The sequence below is a fragment of the Mobula hypostoma genome, chromosome 8 (genome assembly GCF_963921235.1).
Source record: "Mobula hypostoma chromosome 8, sMobHyp1.1, whole genome shotgun sequence".
NCBI classification, from domain to species: Eukaryota; Metazoa; Chordata; class Chondrichthyes; order Myliobatiformes; family Myliobatidae; genus Mobula; species Mobula hypostoma.
In genome coordinates, this window is record NC_086104.1 from 151,816,488 (window position 1) to 151,835,998 (window position 19,511).

The following is a 19,511-nucleotide window of genomic DNA, read 5'->3' on the forward strand; positions in this document are numbered from 1 at the left end:
TTGTTGACCGCTTAGTTACGCTTACTTTATGCTTAACTTCATTTGATTACATTTGAAATAGCTTAACTCTATTTAACTTTGATTAAGTCCACTTAAGTACATTTAATATCGCTAGTCTAAGTTTCATTGCTTTAAGTTGCTGCTGATGAAGGATCGAATACAGTTCTTTGACTTTTGGAAGATCATTACTGGCGTGATTGGAGGGAGTGTCGTACAAGGATAACAACACACGCTAATTCGCTAGCAGCAGCAATTGATTTCTTAGAATTGGCTGCTACAGTGTTGAGAGGGATAATAAATCAAATAACAGAGCAGACTTGATAGGCCAAATGGCCTAATTCTGTTCCTATGTTTTATGGATTCTGTTTTTCTGGACTCCTTAGACATATGGGCAGTTCTTAATGCACATATGACAACTGTACTCTGACATTCCATTGTTTATCCTGTGAGACGATCCCTTTCCTTTCTATGATGTGATTCTTAGGCGAGGGACTTTTTTGTCCTGCTAAATCAAGAGCCTATCAATCTCTGCATTAAATATACTCAATGACTTGGCCTCTACAGCTGTCTGTGGCAACGAATTCCACAGATTCACCACGCTCTGGCTAAAGAAATTCCTCCTCATCTCTGTTCTAAATGGACGACCCTCTATTCTGAGGCTGTGTCCTCCAGTCTTAGACTCTCCCGCCATAGGAAGCATATTTCTCTTCTGGCAGTTCTGTCCTGTTGGTTTTTGCTGGAATATGACAGGACCTACAATCATATACACTAGAGACATCTTTCAAGTCCGTGCAAAACCTGAATGTCAGCAATTTTGTAAACTAACAGCAGGGTAGCCAGGCCTGACCACTGCCAAGTCTATTGTGCACTGAAACAAACACATTTATACAATAAGCATGCTTCCAAACATACTCACACACATTATATACCGTATGTGCACAGGCTAATGTAAACTATATATACAAATGCACATTTGAACAGTTACCCTAGTATACATACCTAGGCTTAATCTTAAGTATAGACACATAGATGCACATGCCCTCATACAATAATTAAAATTAGATTAGATTAGATTTAGATTAGATTCAACTTTATTGTCATTGTGCTGAGTACAGATACAAAGCCAATGAAAGGCAGTTAGCATCTGACCAGAAATGCAAAGAATAGTGTTATTTACAAAATAACTGCGAATAAAAAGTAAGTGCTACAGCACACAAATATAAAAGTACTGAGATAGTACAATATGGGTGCAATACTGCTTAGCGCTGTGATGTGAGGTTCAGCAGTGTCACAGCCTCAGGGAAGAAGCTCTTCCTGTGCCTGCTGGTGCGGGAGCGGAGGCTCCTGTAGTGCCTACAAGGTGGGAGGAGAGTAAAAAGTCCATGGTTAGGGTGAGATGCATCCCTGATAATGCTTTTCGCCCTGCCCGGGCAGCGTTTATGGTAGATGTTCTCAATGGTGGGCAACTGGGTGCCGATAATCCGCTGGACAGTTTTCACCACACGCTGGAGTGCTTTGCGGTCCTATATGGGACAATTGCCATACCACACTGAGATGCAGTTGGTGAGTATGCTCTCAATGATACAGCGGTAAAAGTCCGTCAGTATCCTGGGACAGAGGTGAGCTTTCCTGATGCTCCGCAGGAAATAAAGGCACTGTTGCGCCTTTTTGATCAGGATGGAGGAGTTCAGGGACCAGGTGAGATCCTCGGAAATGTAGACACCAAGGAATTTGAAGCTTGATGCATGCTCCACTACAGCTCCGTTGAGGTAGATGGGGACATAATTGTGGCTCCTAGCATGCCTGAAGTCCACAATGATCTCCTTGGTCTTCTGGGTGTTAAGGGTCAGGTTGTTGTTGGCACACCACGCGGCCAGGTGCTGGACCTCATCGCTGTAGACCATCTCGTCATCCTTTCTGATCAGGCCAACCACCGTGGTGTCATCTGCAAACTTGATTATGGAGCTAGAACCATATACTGGAACGCAGTCATAGGTGAAAAGGGAGTACAGAAGAGGGCTCAGCACACAGCCTTGAGGCACGCCGGTGTTCAGGGTGAGAGTGGAGGAGGAGAGGTTGTCTAACTTAACTGATTGGGGTCTGTTAGTCAGAAAGACCAAGGTCCAATTGCAGAGAGATGAGCTGATACCAAGCTGATACCAAAATAATTGAACACAGAGCAGTACAGCAGCACAGCCAAGACTACTGATGGACAATTTTGAACAGTGGTTTGAACGTAGAACCTAGAAACAGTACAGCACAGTACCTTCGACCCACAAAGTTGTGCTGACCTTTTAACCTACTCTCAGATGAATCTCACCCTTCCCTCCTGCATAGCCCTCCAATTTTCCATCATCCATGTGCCTATCTGAGAATTTCATAAATTCCCCTAATGTATCTGCCTCTGCCACTACCCCTGGCAGGGCGTGTGACACACTCAGCACTCTCTGTGTAGAAAAATTACCTCTGACATCGCCCATACTTTAAAATTATGCCCCCCTCATATAATGTTACAGAATAAGTTTTTAAATATATGAAGCTTCATTGGAAAGGGCCTATCGAGTGCCAAAGTGAAACTCCACCTCAGTACAATGTTATCTAAAAAATTGCCATCCCATGGAAATATCTGTTCCTTCTCTCGGAGAAGTTAAAGAAAGCTATAGAATCCATCGCTCCGGCAGTGACAAGGCAGATTAAATTCACTCTGCTCTTTTGGTTTTGAATCAGCTGTAAGACCACAATACATAGGACTAGAATTGGGCCATTTGGCCCATCAAGGCTACTACGCCATTCCATCATGGCTGATTTATTATCCCTCTCAACCCCACTCTCCTGTCTTTTCAACATATCCTTTGACAGCCTTCCTAATCAAGAACATATTGACCTCTGCTTTAAATATACCCAACATCTTGGCCTTCACAGCAGGCTGTGGCATTGAATTCCACAGATTCACCACTCTCTGGCTAAAGAAATTCCTTTTCATCTCTGTTCTAAAGAGATATCGTTCTATTCTGAGGTTGTGTCCTCTGGTCTTAGATGCCCCCACCGTAGGAAAAATACCTCTCCATGTTCACTCTTTCTGGGCCTTCAATGGGTTTCAATAAGATTGCCTCTCGTTCTGCTATATGCCAGCAAATACAGGCCCAGAACCATCAAATGCTCCTCATACATTAACCCATTCAAACCTAGGATCCTCCTTCTGAACCTCCTCTGGGCCCTGCCCAATGCCAGCACATTCTTTCTTAGATAAGGGGCTCAAAACTGCTCATAATTCTCTTTGACGTATGCCCTGTTCAGCACAGACAGGGCTGTCCACCCCTTTGCCCCATGTACCTCTGCAAGTAGGGCCATGAAAGATCATAGTGCAGTGCAGAGGCAGACTCTTCAACTTATCTATTCCTTGCCAAACCATTTAAACCTGCACCAGGACCATAGCACTCTATACCTTTACCATCCATGTGCCTATCCAAACTTCTCTTAAACATTGAGATTGAGCTCACATGCACCACTTGCTCTGACAGCTCATTCCACACTCTCACCACCCTCTGAGTGAAGAAGTTTCCCCTCATATTCACTTTGAACTTTTCACCTTTCACCCTTAATCCATGACCCAACCTCAGTGGGAAAAGCCTGCTTGCATTTACCCTATCTGTGCCCCTCATAATTTTGTATACCTCTATCAAATCTCACCTCAGTCTTCTATGTTCCAAGGAATAAAATCCTAATCGATTCCATCCTTCCTCATAACACAGATCCTCCAGTTCTGCCAAAATCCTTGTAAATTTTCTCCATACTCTTTCAACCTTATTTACATCTTTCCTTTAGCAGTGCATATTCCTTAATCCTGCTGAACCATTGCAGATGTCACTCTATGGCTCCTTGCCAGATATTGCTTAGTCCCACTGGGACAGGACCTCAAACCTCTGCTGCACCATGCTTTTGGGCAGTGACAAAGGCTTGGTTTTATTGAATTGACTCCTGGGTTTCAGTGGCAAAGGGCTATATGTCAGAACAAGATGAATATACTGATGCTCATGTCCTCCTGGTCCACCTTGCCATCAGAGAGAGAGAGAAGCTCATTCTACATCACATTCTGTTGCAATTAATCAGAATCAGGTTTGAAATTTGTTTTCTTTGCGGCAGCAGTACAATGCAATACATAATAATAGAGAGAAAAAATTGTGAATTACAGTAAGCAGATACATAAAATAGTTAAATTAAATAATGCAAAGAAAAGGCATAAAAAGCAGTGAGGTAGTGTCCATGGGTTCAATATTCATTCAGAAATCGGATGACAGAGGGGAAGAAGCTGTTCCTGAATCATTGAGTGTGAGCCTTCAGGCTCCAGTATCTCCACCCTGATGGTAGCAATGAGAAGAGGGCATGCCCTGGGAAACGGGGGCCTTTAATAAAGGATGCCACCTTTTTGAGGCATTAATCCTCGAAAATGTCCTGGATACTATGGGGGCTTGTGCTCACGACGGAGCTGACTAATTTACAACTCTCTGCAGCTTACTTTGATCCTGTGCAATAGCACCCACCTCCGACCCCATGTCAGACGGTGCTGCAGCCAGTACCAGCTCTAACTGATGTGTAATGTGTAAAGGTTTCACTTGTAGACACAGCCCCTGCCCGCAGACTCTGGTGTTTGTTTTATTTATTCATGCACTTACTTATTATCTGTCTTGGGTGGCAGGTGGAGATATGTCTTTACCAAAAGTGGTGTAAGATGCTCCTTTTCTCCGTTAGCCTGCAGGTCACCCTTGAGAAAGGTGTAGCACCTGTATAGCACCCACCGCCCGATCAGGGTCATGTGAAGCCATGGGAGGAGGTGGTGGATGGTCGTATGAGTAGCTGGTGCATATCACAAGCCCTGGTTATGGGGTCCAATGAATGGGAAACAAAACAGTTGTGATATGATCTCGAACATAGAAGATTGAACAATACAGCATGGGAACAGGCCCTTCACCCCACTTTGTTTTGCCAAACATGGCAGGAGGAGAGAAAGCAGTGCGCCACGCGTGCGCAGCTCTCCGGTGAAAAATGATATCGTATCCGTTAAATAGGGGCCATGGTCTTGATTTGATGGAGACAGACATGAAAGCACAGAGGAACATCTGGAAAAATTTCTGAAATGCTCGTTCGTTGCTGTTGTTACTGCACAGTCAGGAATCTTTCGGAGGGAAGGCTTCAAAATCCCCGGCTTTGCCTGCTGTTGGCGACCGAGATGGAAGTCGAATCATTCGGATAGAGTGGCGCTCAGTACACGGTGTCGGAGAGCTGATTAGAGCTCGAAGTTTTCGGATGACTCAGAGTTGGACCGTAGTCGGGTATGGCAGGGAAAGTTTTTCTTCCTTCTCTCCGTCTGCGTGAGATGTGGGACATTTGAGAGACTTTGAACTTTTGCTGTGCTCATGGACTTCATCAAGTTATGGTATTGTTGCACTGTTGTAACTATATGTTATAATTATGTGGTTTTGTTAGTTTGTTTCAGTCTTGGTCTGTCCTGTGGTTTGTGATATCACACCGGAGGAAATATTGTATCATTTCTTAATGCATGCATTACTAAATGACAATAAAAGAGGACTGCGTGTCTTCATAATTATATCATAACTGGACTAGTAATTAACTCTATGTTGACTTCAACATGAACTAGCAACTCTTGATGACACTGCTGGTGCCAAAGTGTATCAACCTCTACTGTTCCTTTGGGTTCATCAGATGCGTGGAGAAGGGGAGCTTCCTACATGGGCAACAGCTTGCTCTCCATATTGCTCTGCCCTGGCTTGTGTATCTGAACATCTAGGTCACAACATCCATGGTCGACCCTGACCAACGGAGGCCTCAGACTCAGGTTCAAGATTGCTTCTTGTCATTCTTCAATGGTTTAATGGTTCCAATTACTATCAGAGAATATGTACTTTATACTTTAGATTATGAAGACACGTAGTCCCCTTTTATTGTCATTTAGTAATGCATGCATTAAGAAATGATACATCACTTCTTCCGGTGTGATACCACAAAAACACAGGACAAACCAAGACTGAAAAAATTGACAAAACCACATAATTATACACATAGTTACAACAGTGCAACAATACCATAACTTGATGAAGAAGTCCGTGACCACAGTAAAGTTCAAAGTTTCTCAAAGGTCCCACATCTCACGCAGACGGGAGAAAGAAGAGAAACTCTCCCTACCATGCTGACCACAATCCAACTCTGAGTCATCCGAAAACTTCAAGCTCTGATCAGCTCTCCAACACCGAGTACTGAGTGCCATCTCTGTTCGAGCGATTCGACCTCTTTCTCGGTCGCCAAAAGCAGGCAAAAGCGGGGCATTTTGAGGCCTACCCTCCGAAAGATTCCTGACCACACAGTAATGGCAGCAGCGGAGGGGCGTTTCAGAAATTTCTCCAGATGTTCCTCTGTGCTTTCACGTCTATCTCCATCAAATCAGAAATTGTCCACAGCCCCTATTTAACAGATACGACATCATTTTTCATCAGAGAGCTGTGCACGCGTGGCACGCTGCCATCTTCTCCTCCCGCCTACTTTATACTTTATTGTCGCCAAACAATTGATACTAGAGTGTACAATCATCACAGCGATATTTGATTCTGCTCTTCATACTCCCTGGAGTACAAATTGATAATAAATATTAAAAATTTAAATTATAAATCATAAATAGAAAATAGAAAATGTAAAGTAAGGTAGTGCAAAGAAACGGAGAGGCAGGTCCGGATATATGGAGGCTATGGCCCAGATCCGGGTCAGGATCCGTTCAGCAGTCTTATCGCAGTTGGAAAGAAGTTGTTCCCAAATCTGGCCGTATGAGTCTTCAAGCTCCTGAGCCTTCTCCCGGAGGGAAGAGGGACGAAAAGTGTGTTGGCTGGGTGGGTCGTGTCCTTGATTATCCTGGCAGCACTGCTCCGACAGCGTGGGGTGTAAAGTGAGTCCAAGGATGGAAGTATACAGTATACAACCTGAAATTCTTACCCTTCACAGACATCCACGAAACAGAAGAAAACCCCCCAAAAAAATGACATAAAAATGTTAAAACCCCAAAGCCCCCACTTCCCCCTCCCATGCACAATCAGCAGCAAAACATCAACTCCGGCCCTCTGCCTTTCCCCACCAGCCTCAGCAAAAGCATCAACTCCAGCCCTCCACCACCAACCATGCAAGCAACAGCGCTGCCCCCAAAGGGACCGTGATCTCGAGTCCATCGTCAAAAGCCACTGTTCGTCCCAACAGTTAGACATCTCAGAGCTGGCTCTCTCACTCAGTAATGAAGGAGAGAGAAGGATCACTCCTGACACAGCCAGAGGGGAGACCAACAGCTCGCAAGTGTAAAAGAGAATGAAATAATTATTACTTCAGATACCATATAACCATATAACAATTACAGCACGGAAAAAGGCCATCTCGCCCTTCTAGTCCGTGCCGAACTCTTACTCTCACCTAGTCCCACCGACTTGCACTCAGCTCATAACCCTCCATTCCGTTCCTGTCCATATAGCTGTCCAATTTAACTTTAAATGACAACATCGAACCTGCCTCAACCACTTCTGCTGGAAGCTCGTTCCACACAGCTACCAGTTTCTGAGTAAAGAAGTTCCCCCTCATGTTACCCCTAAACTTTTGCCGTTCAGCTCTCAACTCATGTCCTCTTGTTTGTTTCTCCCCTACTCTCAATGGAAAAAGCCTATCCATGTCAACTCTATCAATTCCCCTCATAATTTTAAATACCTCTATCAAGTCCCCCCTCAACCTTCTACTTTTCAAAGAATAAAGACCCAACTTGTTCAACCTTTCTCTGTAACTTAGGTGATGAAACCCAGGTAACATTCTAGTAAATCTTCTCTGTACTCTCTCTACTATGCAGTGTAAAAAAAAACAATAAGCATAAGGAACATAATACAAAAAAAACAAAAAAAAGATAAATATTAAAGCAACCCTATAAAACACAATGTACAAGTAACTGTTATCTACATAGACTGCCTTTATGTATGCAAAGTAACACTAGGTGGTGTGTAGTGGTGGTGGGGTAGAAAGCCTACTAATCTAGACCCTTCTCCCTACAGAAGACCATATACCTCCGATATCTGCACATTCATTTGCCTTAGACCTTTTCAACTGTCTGTGTGGCATTTGCTTCCATTACCAACCCAAGAAGCACATTCCAGACATCCACTAGTCTTGGCCCAACAATCTCCTCTGAACTTATCCCCTCTCACCTTAAATGCATGCTCTCTGGTATTAGCCATTTCAACTCAAGGAATAATATATTTTGTGCCTGTTCTATCATTACCCCTCATAATTATAAACACCTGTCAAGTCTCCCTTGGTCTCAGCTGCTCCAGAGAAAAGACAACACAAGCTTGTTGAAACTCTCCTCATACCACATGCCCCCTAATACAGTCAGCATCCTGGTAAACTTCTTCGGTGCCCTTTCCAAAGCCTCCACATCCTTCCTATAATAGTGTCCAGAATTGAATACAATACTCCAGGCACAGATCTAGCCAGTTTTATAAAGCTGCAACATAACCTCTTGGCTCTTGAACTTATTGCTTTGACTAATTTAGGCAAGTATAATATTCTTTGCTTCACCATCAGTATGTGCCACCTCTTTCAGGGAGCTATGGACTTGCACCCCAAGAGCTTTCTCTATCTAAGCTACACAGAAGCAAAGTAGTTAACACAATGCTTTACGGTATCAGCGACCGGGTTCAATTCCCATTGCTGTCTGTAAGGAATTTGTACCTCCTCCCCATGACTGAATGGGTTTCCTCCAGGTGCTCCAATTTCCTCCCACGGTCCAAAGACGTAACAATTGATAGGTTAATTGGTCATTGCAAATTGTCCTGTGATTGGGGGTTGCTGGGTGGCAAGGCTCAAAGGGCCAAAGGGGCCTACTCCGTGCTGTATCTAAACAAGTTTTAAAATTAATTAATTAATTAATTAATACTGTTAAGGGTCCTGCTACAAACTGTCCCCTTAAGTTTGATCTCCCAAAGTACAGTACTTCACACATCTCCAGATTAAACACCATCTCTACAAAGATTTCTGTAAAGAAATGACGGTGGATATTAAGCAAGGGCAGGGAAGCCTGGCTGTGATGCCCTCATGGTTGAATAGCTCACCAGCAGCACTGGGGAAGAATAATCAATAATAGAGTTGGGGGTGATGTATTAGCATGGATAGAGGATTGGTTAACTAATAGAAAGCAGAGAGTTGAGATACATGGGTGTTACTCTGATTGGCAGAGTAATGTGTGCAACAGGGGTCAGTGCTGGGCTCACAACTATTCATGATCTACATTAACGATCTGAAAGGGGACCAAGGGGACTAAATTTGCTGATGACACTAAATTGAGTGGAAAAGCAAATTGTGCAGAAGATATGAAGAGTCTGCAGAGAGATATAGATCGGATAAGTGAGTGGGCAAGGGTCTGGCAGATGGAGTACAACGTTGGCAAATGTGAGGTCATCTACTTTGGAAGGAAAAATGAAAGAGCAGATTATTATTTTACTGATACAAAATTGCAGCACGCTGCTGTGCAGAGCGACTTAGGAGTGCTTGTGCATGAATCACAAAAGGTTGGTTTGCAGGTGCAGCAGGCTATCAAGGAGGCAAATTGGATGTTGGCCTTCATTGCTAGAGGGATTGAATTTAAGAGCAGCGAGGTTATGCTGCAACTGTACAGAGTACTGGTGAGGAAGCACCTGGAGTACTGTGTGCAGTTCTGGTCTAGTTATTTGAGGAAGGATATACTGGCTTTGGAGGTGGTGCAGAGGAGGTTCACCAGGTTGATACCAGGGATGAGGGGGACAGACTATGAGGAGAGATTGAGTTACCTGGGACTGTACTCGCTGGAATTCGGAAGAATGAGAGGAGATCTTATAGAAACATATAAAATTATGAAAGGGATAGATAAGACAGAGGCAGGAAAGCTGTTTCCACTGGTAGGTGAGACTAGAACTAGGAGATACTGTATAGCCTCAAGATTCAGGGGAGCAGATTTAGGACAGAGATGAGGAGGAACTGCTTCTCCCAGAGAGTGGTGAATCTGTGGAATTTTCTGCCCAATGAAGCAGTGGAGGCTACCTCAGTAAATATATTTAAGACAAGGTTAGATAAATTTTTGCATATTAGGGGAATTAAGGGTTATGGGGCAAAGTCAAGTAGGTGGAGATGAGTCCTTGGCCAGATCAGCTATGATCTTATTGAATGGTGGAGCAGGCTCGACAGGCCAAATGGCCTACTCCTGCTTCTATTAAATGTTCTTGTATATATAGCCCAAGTGTCTGTAAGATATGTCCCGCAAATCAAAGGTGCTGTTAGTTCCAGCAGTCCACAGAGAAACACATGCACGTAATCCAGCTTGTCCTTCCACCAGTTGAATACTGGAGGGCATCACTGATGGGAGAAGCCAGCCCCCAACTGAGTTTCTGGCACCTCCTCTCCTGGACTGCAGCAGCAAGCAAGCCCGCGGCTTGTGGCCTCGTCCTCACTACAACCGAGGCCACGCAGCTCCCTTGCCGTCTGTCGCACCACCACACAGGGGAAATGGGCCTGCAGCACTTACATTATCAATGTTCAACAAGTTCTTGTGATCGCAAGAAAAACGTCCAAGGCAATCACCCGTAGTTACAGTGCACACCGCCTTCTCACACCAACTCCGTTACCTTCAATGCCTTCCTGTACCAGGCAGCAACATGATCTGCACCAAGTCCAGCTCCTCCCCCAATGAGCAGCTCACTGATGGGGTGGAACTGCAATATCTGAAGTTCCTGGAGTCCAACATTGTCTTGTGATTGTAAAAAGAAAAATAAAAAAAAACACCTCTGCTGGCCCCTGAGGGGCAGATGAATCCGAGTGCACCGCCATCTTATTGGAAGAAAAGTGAAGTGAATTCCTTTCCCATGCGGATGTTCCTTGACCCTATGAATTCTTCTAGCAGATTACTTGTTGCTCCTTCATCTGTAGTCACTTGTGGTAACTCAATAATAGGTATTATATTATAGACTTAATTTGAGCATAATGGGGATTTTGGAAGAGGAGATGAAAAGAAAATGAGCAACCTCCTCTTTTTCACCCTGGCTCTTATCTATTACACAGGTACATGGCTATCATTCACCCGCTGAAACCAAGACTGTCGGCAACTGCAACCAAAGTCGTCATTGGCGTCATCTGGGTGATGGCCCTAACCCTTGCCTTTCCGCAGTGCTATTACTCCAAAACAGAGCAGTTCCCAGGCAGAGTCGTGTGTTACGTGGAGTGGCCGGAGAATGAAGAGAGCAAAGAGGAAGGCATGTCTCATGAAACCATGTGAGTTAACCTTCTATATCACCCCTCCTCAGCTGTACGTTCTCCTCGCACGCTGACCCAGTACGAAACACTTTGTGTCTCGCCTGTTGCAGTGGTTTTAGCTACGTCACACTAAGCTTCCCATTACTCATCAGGAAGTGCCATTGTTTAGACTGGAGTCACATCCATTGAAAGAAAACAATCATTTTACATCTTTAGATCATCGGTAATACTGCTGGAGTGGCATGGTAGTGTCATGGTTAGAGTACCAGTGATCGGTTCAATTCCTGCCACCGCCTGTAAGTACCCGTTAGTAGACGAATCGGTCATTTTAAATTGTCCTGTGATTAGACTAGGATTCGATCGGGGGTTGCTGGGCAGTATGGTTGAAAGGGCCAGAAGGTCCTGTTTCATGCTGGATCTCAATAATAAATAAATAAAATCTCGTCTTGCTTGGGCGAAGTTAAACATGAAAAATACCAGCAAGTATTTAAGTAGCTGCTAAGCTGAGCTTTATGTGTCACACATTTATCAAAACATGCAGTGAAATGCATCATTTTGTGTCAACGACCAACACAGTCCAGGGGTTGTGCTGGGGACAAACTGCAAGTGTTGCCACATTTCCAGCACGCCCACGACCCACTAACCCAAGCCGTTCGTCTTTCTAATGTGGGAGGAAACTGGAGCAGCCAGTGGAAATGCACACGGTCGCGGGGAGAAGGTCTGAAGTCCTTATGGACAGTTCAGGAGAATCAAGCCCTGGTCGGTGATCCCCAGCACTGTAGAGTGACTGTGATAACCGCTTTGCTACCGTGCTACCCGATGCAGTCAAGGACAAAGAAGCAAAAAGCAAAAATGTTTTCTCTGTTTTCTTAACCTTTTTTTTTACCCACTTTATGCATTCTTGTTTCTTAAAGTAATCTTACATGTTGTAGTAAGATTTTGGACATGTTTGCTCAACTTCTAAGGCCAGGCAGTTGAAAGAGAACCTTCTACCTATCCAGCCTGGATTGGTCCATCTTCCAAATTTAACCTGTCCCTTCAGCTGCCTTAAATTCTCAAACTAAGGGCTGGATGGTCACTAAAAGGCTGCTATAGTTAAAAGAAATGAGTATTGATTAAAAAAAATAGAATTGGAGAGAGTAAGGGGGCTGACAGTAAATCTCCACAACTTGTTTCCATGCATTCCAGGTCCATGGAGACAACGAATGTAATTGGTTGTCATCTTCCAAAATTCCACAGATTATAAATTGGTACCACTAGATTGGAAACTCAATATAATCCCATTCTTCAGGAAGGAAAAGAGAAACTAAGGATTTATGGGGAGTTAAGTCTATGAGTGGCAGGGTCTCTACAAAAGGAGGTAGAAGGATCTCCTTCCCTCCCCTAGCCTGCAAGTCACCCTTGGGCAAAGTGTAGCACCTGCTTGATCTGTTCCCCCCCCCCCACTTCGAATCAGGGTCAGGTGAAGCCGCGGGAGCAGGTGGTGGATGGTCGTACGAGCAGCTGGTGTATATCACAAGTCCTGATTATGCAACCACTGACACCAGACAGATAAACTCTGAAGAGCATTGATAATGGCTGGGGTCACTCATTTTGTAAAGACACTGCCCAGAAGAAGGTAATGGCCAACCCACTTCTGTAGAAAAATTTGCCAAGAACGTTCATGGTTATGGAATGACGATCATCACCCACGTCATACGACACAGCACATAATGATGATGTCATACGACACGTCACATAACAAATGAACGAAGTCCAATGTCAGCAAAAGAGAAAACCTTGGAATCTGTTACTTGGAAAGAAGTGACAGGATAGTTGAAAATACAATTAGGCAGACTAAATCTTGATTTTTGTTTGTCTACTCTTTTAGAAATTTGTGATGAGTAGAATAGATAAGGACAATGTAAGTGACGTGGTGCATTCAGTCTTCCTGAAGCCCATGTTAAGAATTCACTAATCAAAAGAAGAGTACTCAGTATTGGGGTAATGTACTGGTGTAGATCATAAATTAGTTAATGGACTGAAAATATATGCACATTACCCACCCAGCAAACTGCCTTTTCAAAAAAGTTCCCTTCTGGAAAGAGATATAGTGCCACTAAAATAAAAATTTCACAACATCTTGAAAGTTTCTTCCCCAAAAGAGTTCACCTGAGCAAACACGAGGAAATCTGCCGATGCTAGAAATCCAGAGCAACGCACGCAAAATGCTGGAGGAATTCAGCAGGTCAGGCAGCATCTATGAAAAAGAGTAAACAGTTCCTCTTCCAATCAGATTCCTTCTTCTCCAGCCCTTGACCTTTCCCACCCACCTAGCTTCACCTATCACTCTTCCCACCCCTGTCCCCCAATTTTTTTATTCAGGCTTCTTCCCCCTTCATTTCCAGTCCTGAAGGAAGTTCTCTGCCCGAAACATCAACTGTTTACTCTTTTCCTCAGGGGCTGTCCAACCTGCTTTATCCCCTCTGCCATCTGCTTTCTGAATGGACATTGAACCCATGAACACTGCCTCACTCACTACTTTTTTTATTTTTATTTTGCGCTAATTATCTAATTTAACTATTTAATATATATAGTTACTGTAATTAACTTTTTCTTTTTTTCTATTATCATGTATTGCATTGTCGTCATCGTCGTGGCTATCCCTCGAGGTCGAGGATGATGGTCTTTGTTTTGTTGATCTACTTATGGGCTCTCAAGTGGCTTATGAGTCCAATCTTGGATTTGAAAGTTCTTCCGCATTCAGGACAGGTAGTTCCAGATGGCAGATCGGGCTTTGGTTGTTGCTGCCTTTCTTTCCATTTTCTTCTAATTCTGCACATCTTTGAGAGTTGCTGTTCCGATTTGGATGATGGCTTGCAAGAGCTTCCTGTCCTTGGCATTGGTTCCCCAATTGTTGATGTCGATGTTACATTTCTTCTGGCTTTTAAGACGTCTTTGAATCTCTAACACAAAATAATCTGCAGATGCTGGGGTCAAAGCAACACTCACAACATCCGGGATACATCCCATGCCCTCCACCTCTTCAATAACTTCCAGTTCCCCAGTCCCAACCGCTTCACTTTCACTATGGATGTCCAATCCCTGTACACCTCCATTCCCCATGAAGAAGGCCTCAAAGCCCTCCGCTACTTTCTGGATAATAGACCTCACCAGTTCCCCACCACCACTACCCTCCTCCGGTTGGTGGAACTGGTTCTCACACTCAATAACTTCTCTTTTGGCTCTTCCCACTTTTTCAGACCAAGGGTGTAGCTATGGGAACTCGCGTGGGCCCTAGCAATGCCTGCCTCTTCGTTGGTTATGTGGAACAGTCTGTACCCTATTCTGGTACTGCTCCCCAACTTTTCCTTTGGTACATTGACGACTACATTGGTGCTGCTTCCTGCACCCATGCTGAGCTCGTCAATTTCATTGACTTTATTTCTAATTTCCACCCAGCCCTCAAATTCACTTGGTCTATCTCGAACACTTCTCTCCCCTTTCTCGATCTCTTGGTCTCCATCTCTGGAGACAGACTGTCCACTTACATCTTCTACAAGCCCACTGACCCTCATAACTACCTCAACTATACCTCTTCCCACCCTGCCACATGCAAAAATGCCATTCCCTATTCCCAGTTCCTCCGTCTCCTCCGCATCTGCTCCCAGGATGAGGTTTTCCATTCCAGGACATCTCAAATGTCCTCTTTCTTTAAGGATCGTGGTTTCCCTTCTGCTATCATCAATGATGCCCTCACCCGCATCTCCTCCATTTCCCGCACTTCGGTTCTCACCCCATCCTCCCACCACCACAACAGGGACAGAGTTCCCCTTGTCCTCACCTACCACCCCACTAGCCTCCGGATCCAACACATTATCCTCCACAACTTCCGCCACCTTCAACAGGACCCCACCACTAAGCACATCTTTCCCTCTCCACCCTTCTCCACCTTCCGCAGGGATCGGTCCCTCCGTGACTCCCTGGTCCACACGTCCCTCCCCATAGATCTCCCACCTGGCACTTATCCCTGTAAGCGCAAGTGCTACACCTGTCCCTAAACCTCCTCTCTTGCCACCATTCAGGGCCCCAAACAGTACTTCCAAGTGAGACAACACTTCACTTGTGAGTCTGTTGGGGTCATCTATTGCATCCGGTGCTCCCAGTGTGGCCTCCTCTACATCGGTGAAGCCCAACGCAGATTGGGGGACCGCTTTGTCGAGCACCTCTGCTCCGTCCGCCAAAACAGACAGGATCTCCCAGTAGCCACCCATTTCAACTCTGCTTCTCACTCCCATTCAGATATGTCCATACATGGCCTCCTCTACTGCCATGATGGGGCTAAACTCAGGTTGGAGGAGCAACACCTCATATACAGTCTAGGTAGTCTCCAGCCCCTTGGTATGAACATAGAATTCTCCAACTTCCGGTAATTCCCTCCCCCTCCCTTCCCCTATCTCTATGTCACTCTGCCCCCTCCCCCAGCTGCCTATCACCTCCCTCATGGTTCCGCCTCCTTCTACTACCCATTGTGTTTTCCCCTATTCCTTCTTCACCTTTCCTACCTATCACCTCCCTGCTTCCCCTCCCCCACCCCTTTATCTTTCCCCTTACTGGTTTTTCACCTGGAACCTACCAGCCTTCACCTTCCCACCCTCCCCCACCTTCTTTATAGGGCCTCTGCTCCTTCCCTCTTCAGTCCTGACGAAGGGTTCCGGCCCGAAACGTCGACTGATCGTTTCCACGGATGCTGCCCGACCTGCTGAGTTCCTCCAGCGTGTTGTGAGTGTCTTTGAATCTCTTCTGTTGACCGCGTCTTTTACGTTCGCCTTCTTTAAGCTGGGAGTAGAAGATTTGTTTCAGCAGACGTTCGTCTTTCATCCGAAAAACATGATCGCTCCATCTTAGTTGGTTCTTGTACTGCTGCATCAAAGACAACAAATCAGAATCAGGTTTTGTATCACTAGCAGATGTTGTGAAATTTGTTAACTTTACGACATACGCTGGTGATATTAAAACTGATTCTGAAATTTCCTATTGTCACTTCTATCTATCACCTCCCTCTTCTCACATCTCCCCTCCCTTGTCTGCCTATCAACCCTCACCCCCATAGCCCTGTCATCTGGATTCACGATCACTTGTCAGCTCTTTCTCCACCACTCCCCCCACCTTCGTATTCTGGCCATCTCCCCTCTTTCTTTCCGGTCCAAATGAAAGGTCTCGACCCAAAACGTTTCCTGTCCATTTCCCTCCGTAGATGCTGTCCGACCCGCTGAGTTCTTCTGGCATCTTGAGGGTTAGTTTAGAATCAGGGGTCATTCAAGACTGTCATGAAAGGGAATGACTTCACCTCACACCTCAGTTCCATCCATTCCCTGTGGGGGGGGGTCACGTCTAATAATCTGCCCTCCACCATCCTCGGGGCAGAGTAGTTCAGATAGACCACACTCTAGAAGGAAAATAATTCCACACACCTTGGTCTTAAAACAACTAGCGTATTTGTTTTGTTGCTGTACCCTTGTTCGTCCCCCTCAGAATAAAGTTGCTTTCAATTGATGAATGAGAAAGACAGGGAGAAGGCTGGAGAATGGGGTTGAGAAGGATAATAAATCAGCCACAATGGAATGGTGGAGCAGTCCCAATGGGCCAAATCACCTAATTCTGCTCCTACATCATAGGCTCTTATGGTCTCACAAGGAGAGTAATGAACCATTGGATATTCAAGGGTTGTGGACGTTTGGTTGTTGAGTGGACCTAAAGAAGCAATTTGATAGATTTTTATATATTAAGGGATTGGGGAAATTGAGGTAAGCGAAGGAAGTGGTGTTGTACACTGAAGTAAATGTCAGCCACGATTTCTTGTTGAAAAGCAGAGCAGGAACAAAGGGCTGAATGGCTTACTCATGATTCTGTTTCCTTGGTTCTCAGCAGTGCACATGCTGTGCCCGGTTAACCGTTCCCATTATGGCTCCCCATCACCTCCCTCCTTCCCTTTCTCCCACGGTCCACTCTCCTCTCCTATCAGATTCCTTCTTCTTCAGCCCTCCACCTATTCCACCTATCACATCCCAGCTTCTCACTTCATCCACCCACCTACCTCACCTCTCCCTCACCTAGCTTCACCTATCACCTTCCAGCTTGTACTTCTTCTCCTCCACCACCCCCCCCCCGCCAACATCTTCATATTTTGGCTCCTTCGCCCTTCTTTTCCAGCCCTGATGAACTGTCTTGGCCTGAAACATTGATTCTTTATTTCTCTCTATAGATCAGGGGTCCCCAACTTTTTTTATGCCATGGACCCATATCATTAATCGAGAGGTCCGTGGACCCTAAGTTGGGAACCCTGCGATAGATGCTGCCTGACCTGCTGAGCTCCTCCAGCTTTTTGTGTGTCTTCACCCAAGTAGTTTCCTTCTATACTGAGCTCGCTGGCCTCATCGAATACACTATTGCAGTGAGAAGAGAACAATGCAGCCTCAAATTCCTCTTGAAAAGGTGCGTCAAATGCAGTCAGCCTTCTCCACTTCACCAGTTAGCCCAAGCATTATCAGTTCTTCAGAATCAGAATCAGGTTTAGTATCACCGGCATAGGTCATGAAATTTGTTGCCTTTGCAGCAGCAGTATAATGAAATGCATGATGAAATAAAATGCAGAGAAAAACACTGAATTACAGTAAATATATATATATATGTATGTGTGTGTGTGTGTGTGTGTGTGTATGAAATAGTTAAATTAAATAAGTAGTGCAAAAACAAAAAATTAAAAAAGTAGTGTGGTAGTGTTCATGGTTTCAGTGTCCATTCAGAAATCAGATTGCAGAGGGGAAGAAGCTGTTCCTGAATCACTGACTGTGTGCCTTCAGGCTTCTGTACCTCCTTTATGATGGTAGTAATGAGAAGAAGACATGTTCTGAGTGTTGAGTCTTTCATGATGGATGCCATCTTTTTGTGGCACTGCTCCTTGAAGATGTCCTGGTTACTACAGAGGCTAGTGTCCATGATGGAGCTGACTAATTTGACAACTCTCTGGGCTTACTTCAGTCCCGTGCAGTAGCCCCCCCCCCACCCCTATACCTCGTACTTGAACAATAATTCATGGACCATAAAAGAAGTTTGATTCACTCTGATTTTTGGTCACATTTTCAAGGTTCAAGAATCAATTATGATTATGAAGACACGCAGTCCTCTTTAATTGTCATTTAGTAATGCATACACTAAGAAATGATACAATATTTCCTCCGGTGTGATATCACAAAACACAGAACAGACCAAGACTGAAAAAACTGACAAAACCACATAATTATACATATAGTTACAACAGTGTAACAATATCATAACTTGATGAAGAAGTCCATGAGCACAGTAAAGTTCAAAGTCTCTCAAATGTCCCACATCTCACGCAGACGGGAAAAGGAAGGAAAGCTCTCCCTGCCATGCCGACCACAATCCGACTCTGAGTCATCCGAAAACTTCGAGCTCTGATCAGCTGTCCAACACCGAGTACTGAGCGCCATCTCTGTCCAAACGATTCGACCTCCTTCTCGGTCGCCAAAAGTAGGCAAGGCCGGGGATTTTGAGGCCTACCCTCCGAAGATTCCCGACGACGCAGTAACGACAGCAGTGAACGAGCGTTTCAGAAATTTCTCCAGATGTTCCTCTATGATTTCACGTCCATTCTCCATCAAATGAGAATTGTCCACGGCCCCTATTTAACAGATACGACATCATTTTTCACCAGAGGGCTGCGCACAACCCCCACAATTTTATTCACTATATACATTGACATGTCTAAGGAATTTGCGGTAGTGTGTTGGCAATACTTGAAGCAAAAAAGGACAACATTGGACAATTATACAGAATAAAGAATTATATAAAAATAAGTTATAGTATGGATATAGAATAAAATATGCATAAATACCAGTATATATTTGAAATGAATCAGCATTATACCAAGTGATTTAACATATTTACAGAGCAGTGACTCAGGTAGTAGAGAGGGTTGTGGGGGTTCTAAGTAGAAGAGTTGATCTAATGATTTATCAAGTTGATGTTATCATGTAAGTTATCAAGTGGCCTATATTATTCTTGCAGACAGAACTGTTCATGGCTGCCATTTGGAAAGAAGTTTATGCTTTGAGATCTTCCCTCTAAAATATAGCCAGGGGCAATGAGAGGATTGGAAACAGCTTCTACCCCTCTACCATCAGGTTTCTGAA

At 44.6% G+C, this 19,511-nt stretch overlaps 1 protein-coding gene across 1 annotated transcript in view; it reads left to right on the top strand.

Moving 5' to 3' along the window:
* npffr1l2 (neuropeptide FF receptor 1 like 2) overlaps positions 1–19,511 on the top strand; it is an 85,242-nt gene that overhangs the window by 39,648 nt on the left and 26,083 nt on the right. The window contains exon 2 of the mRNA XM_063055329.1: positions 11,125–11,319. Within this exon, the coding sequence (XP_062911399.1) occupies positions 11,125–11,319 (195 nt within the window). The remainder of the gene's footprint in view (positions 1–11,124; positions 11,320–19,511) is intronic.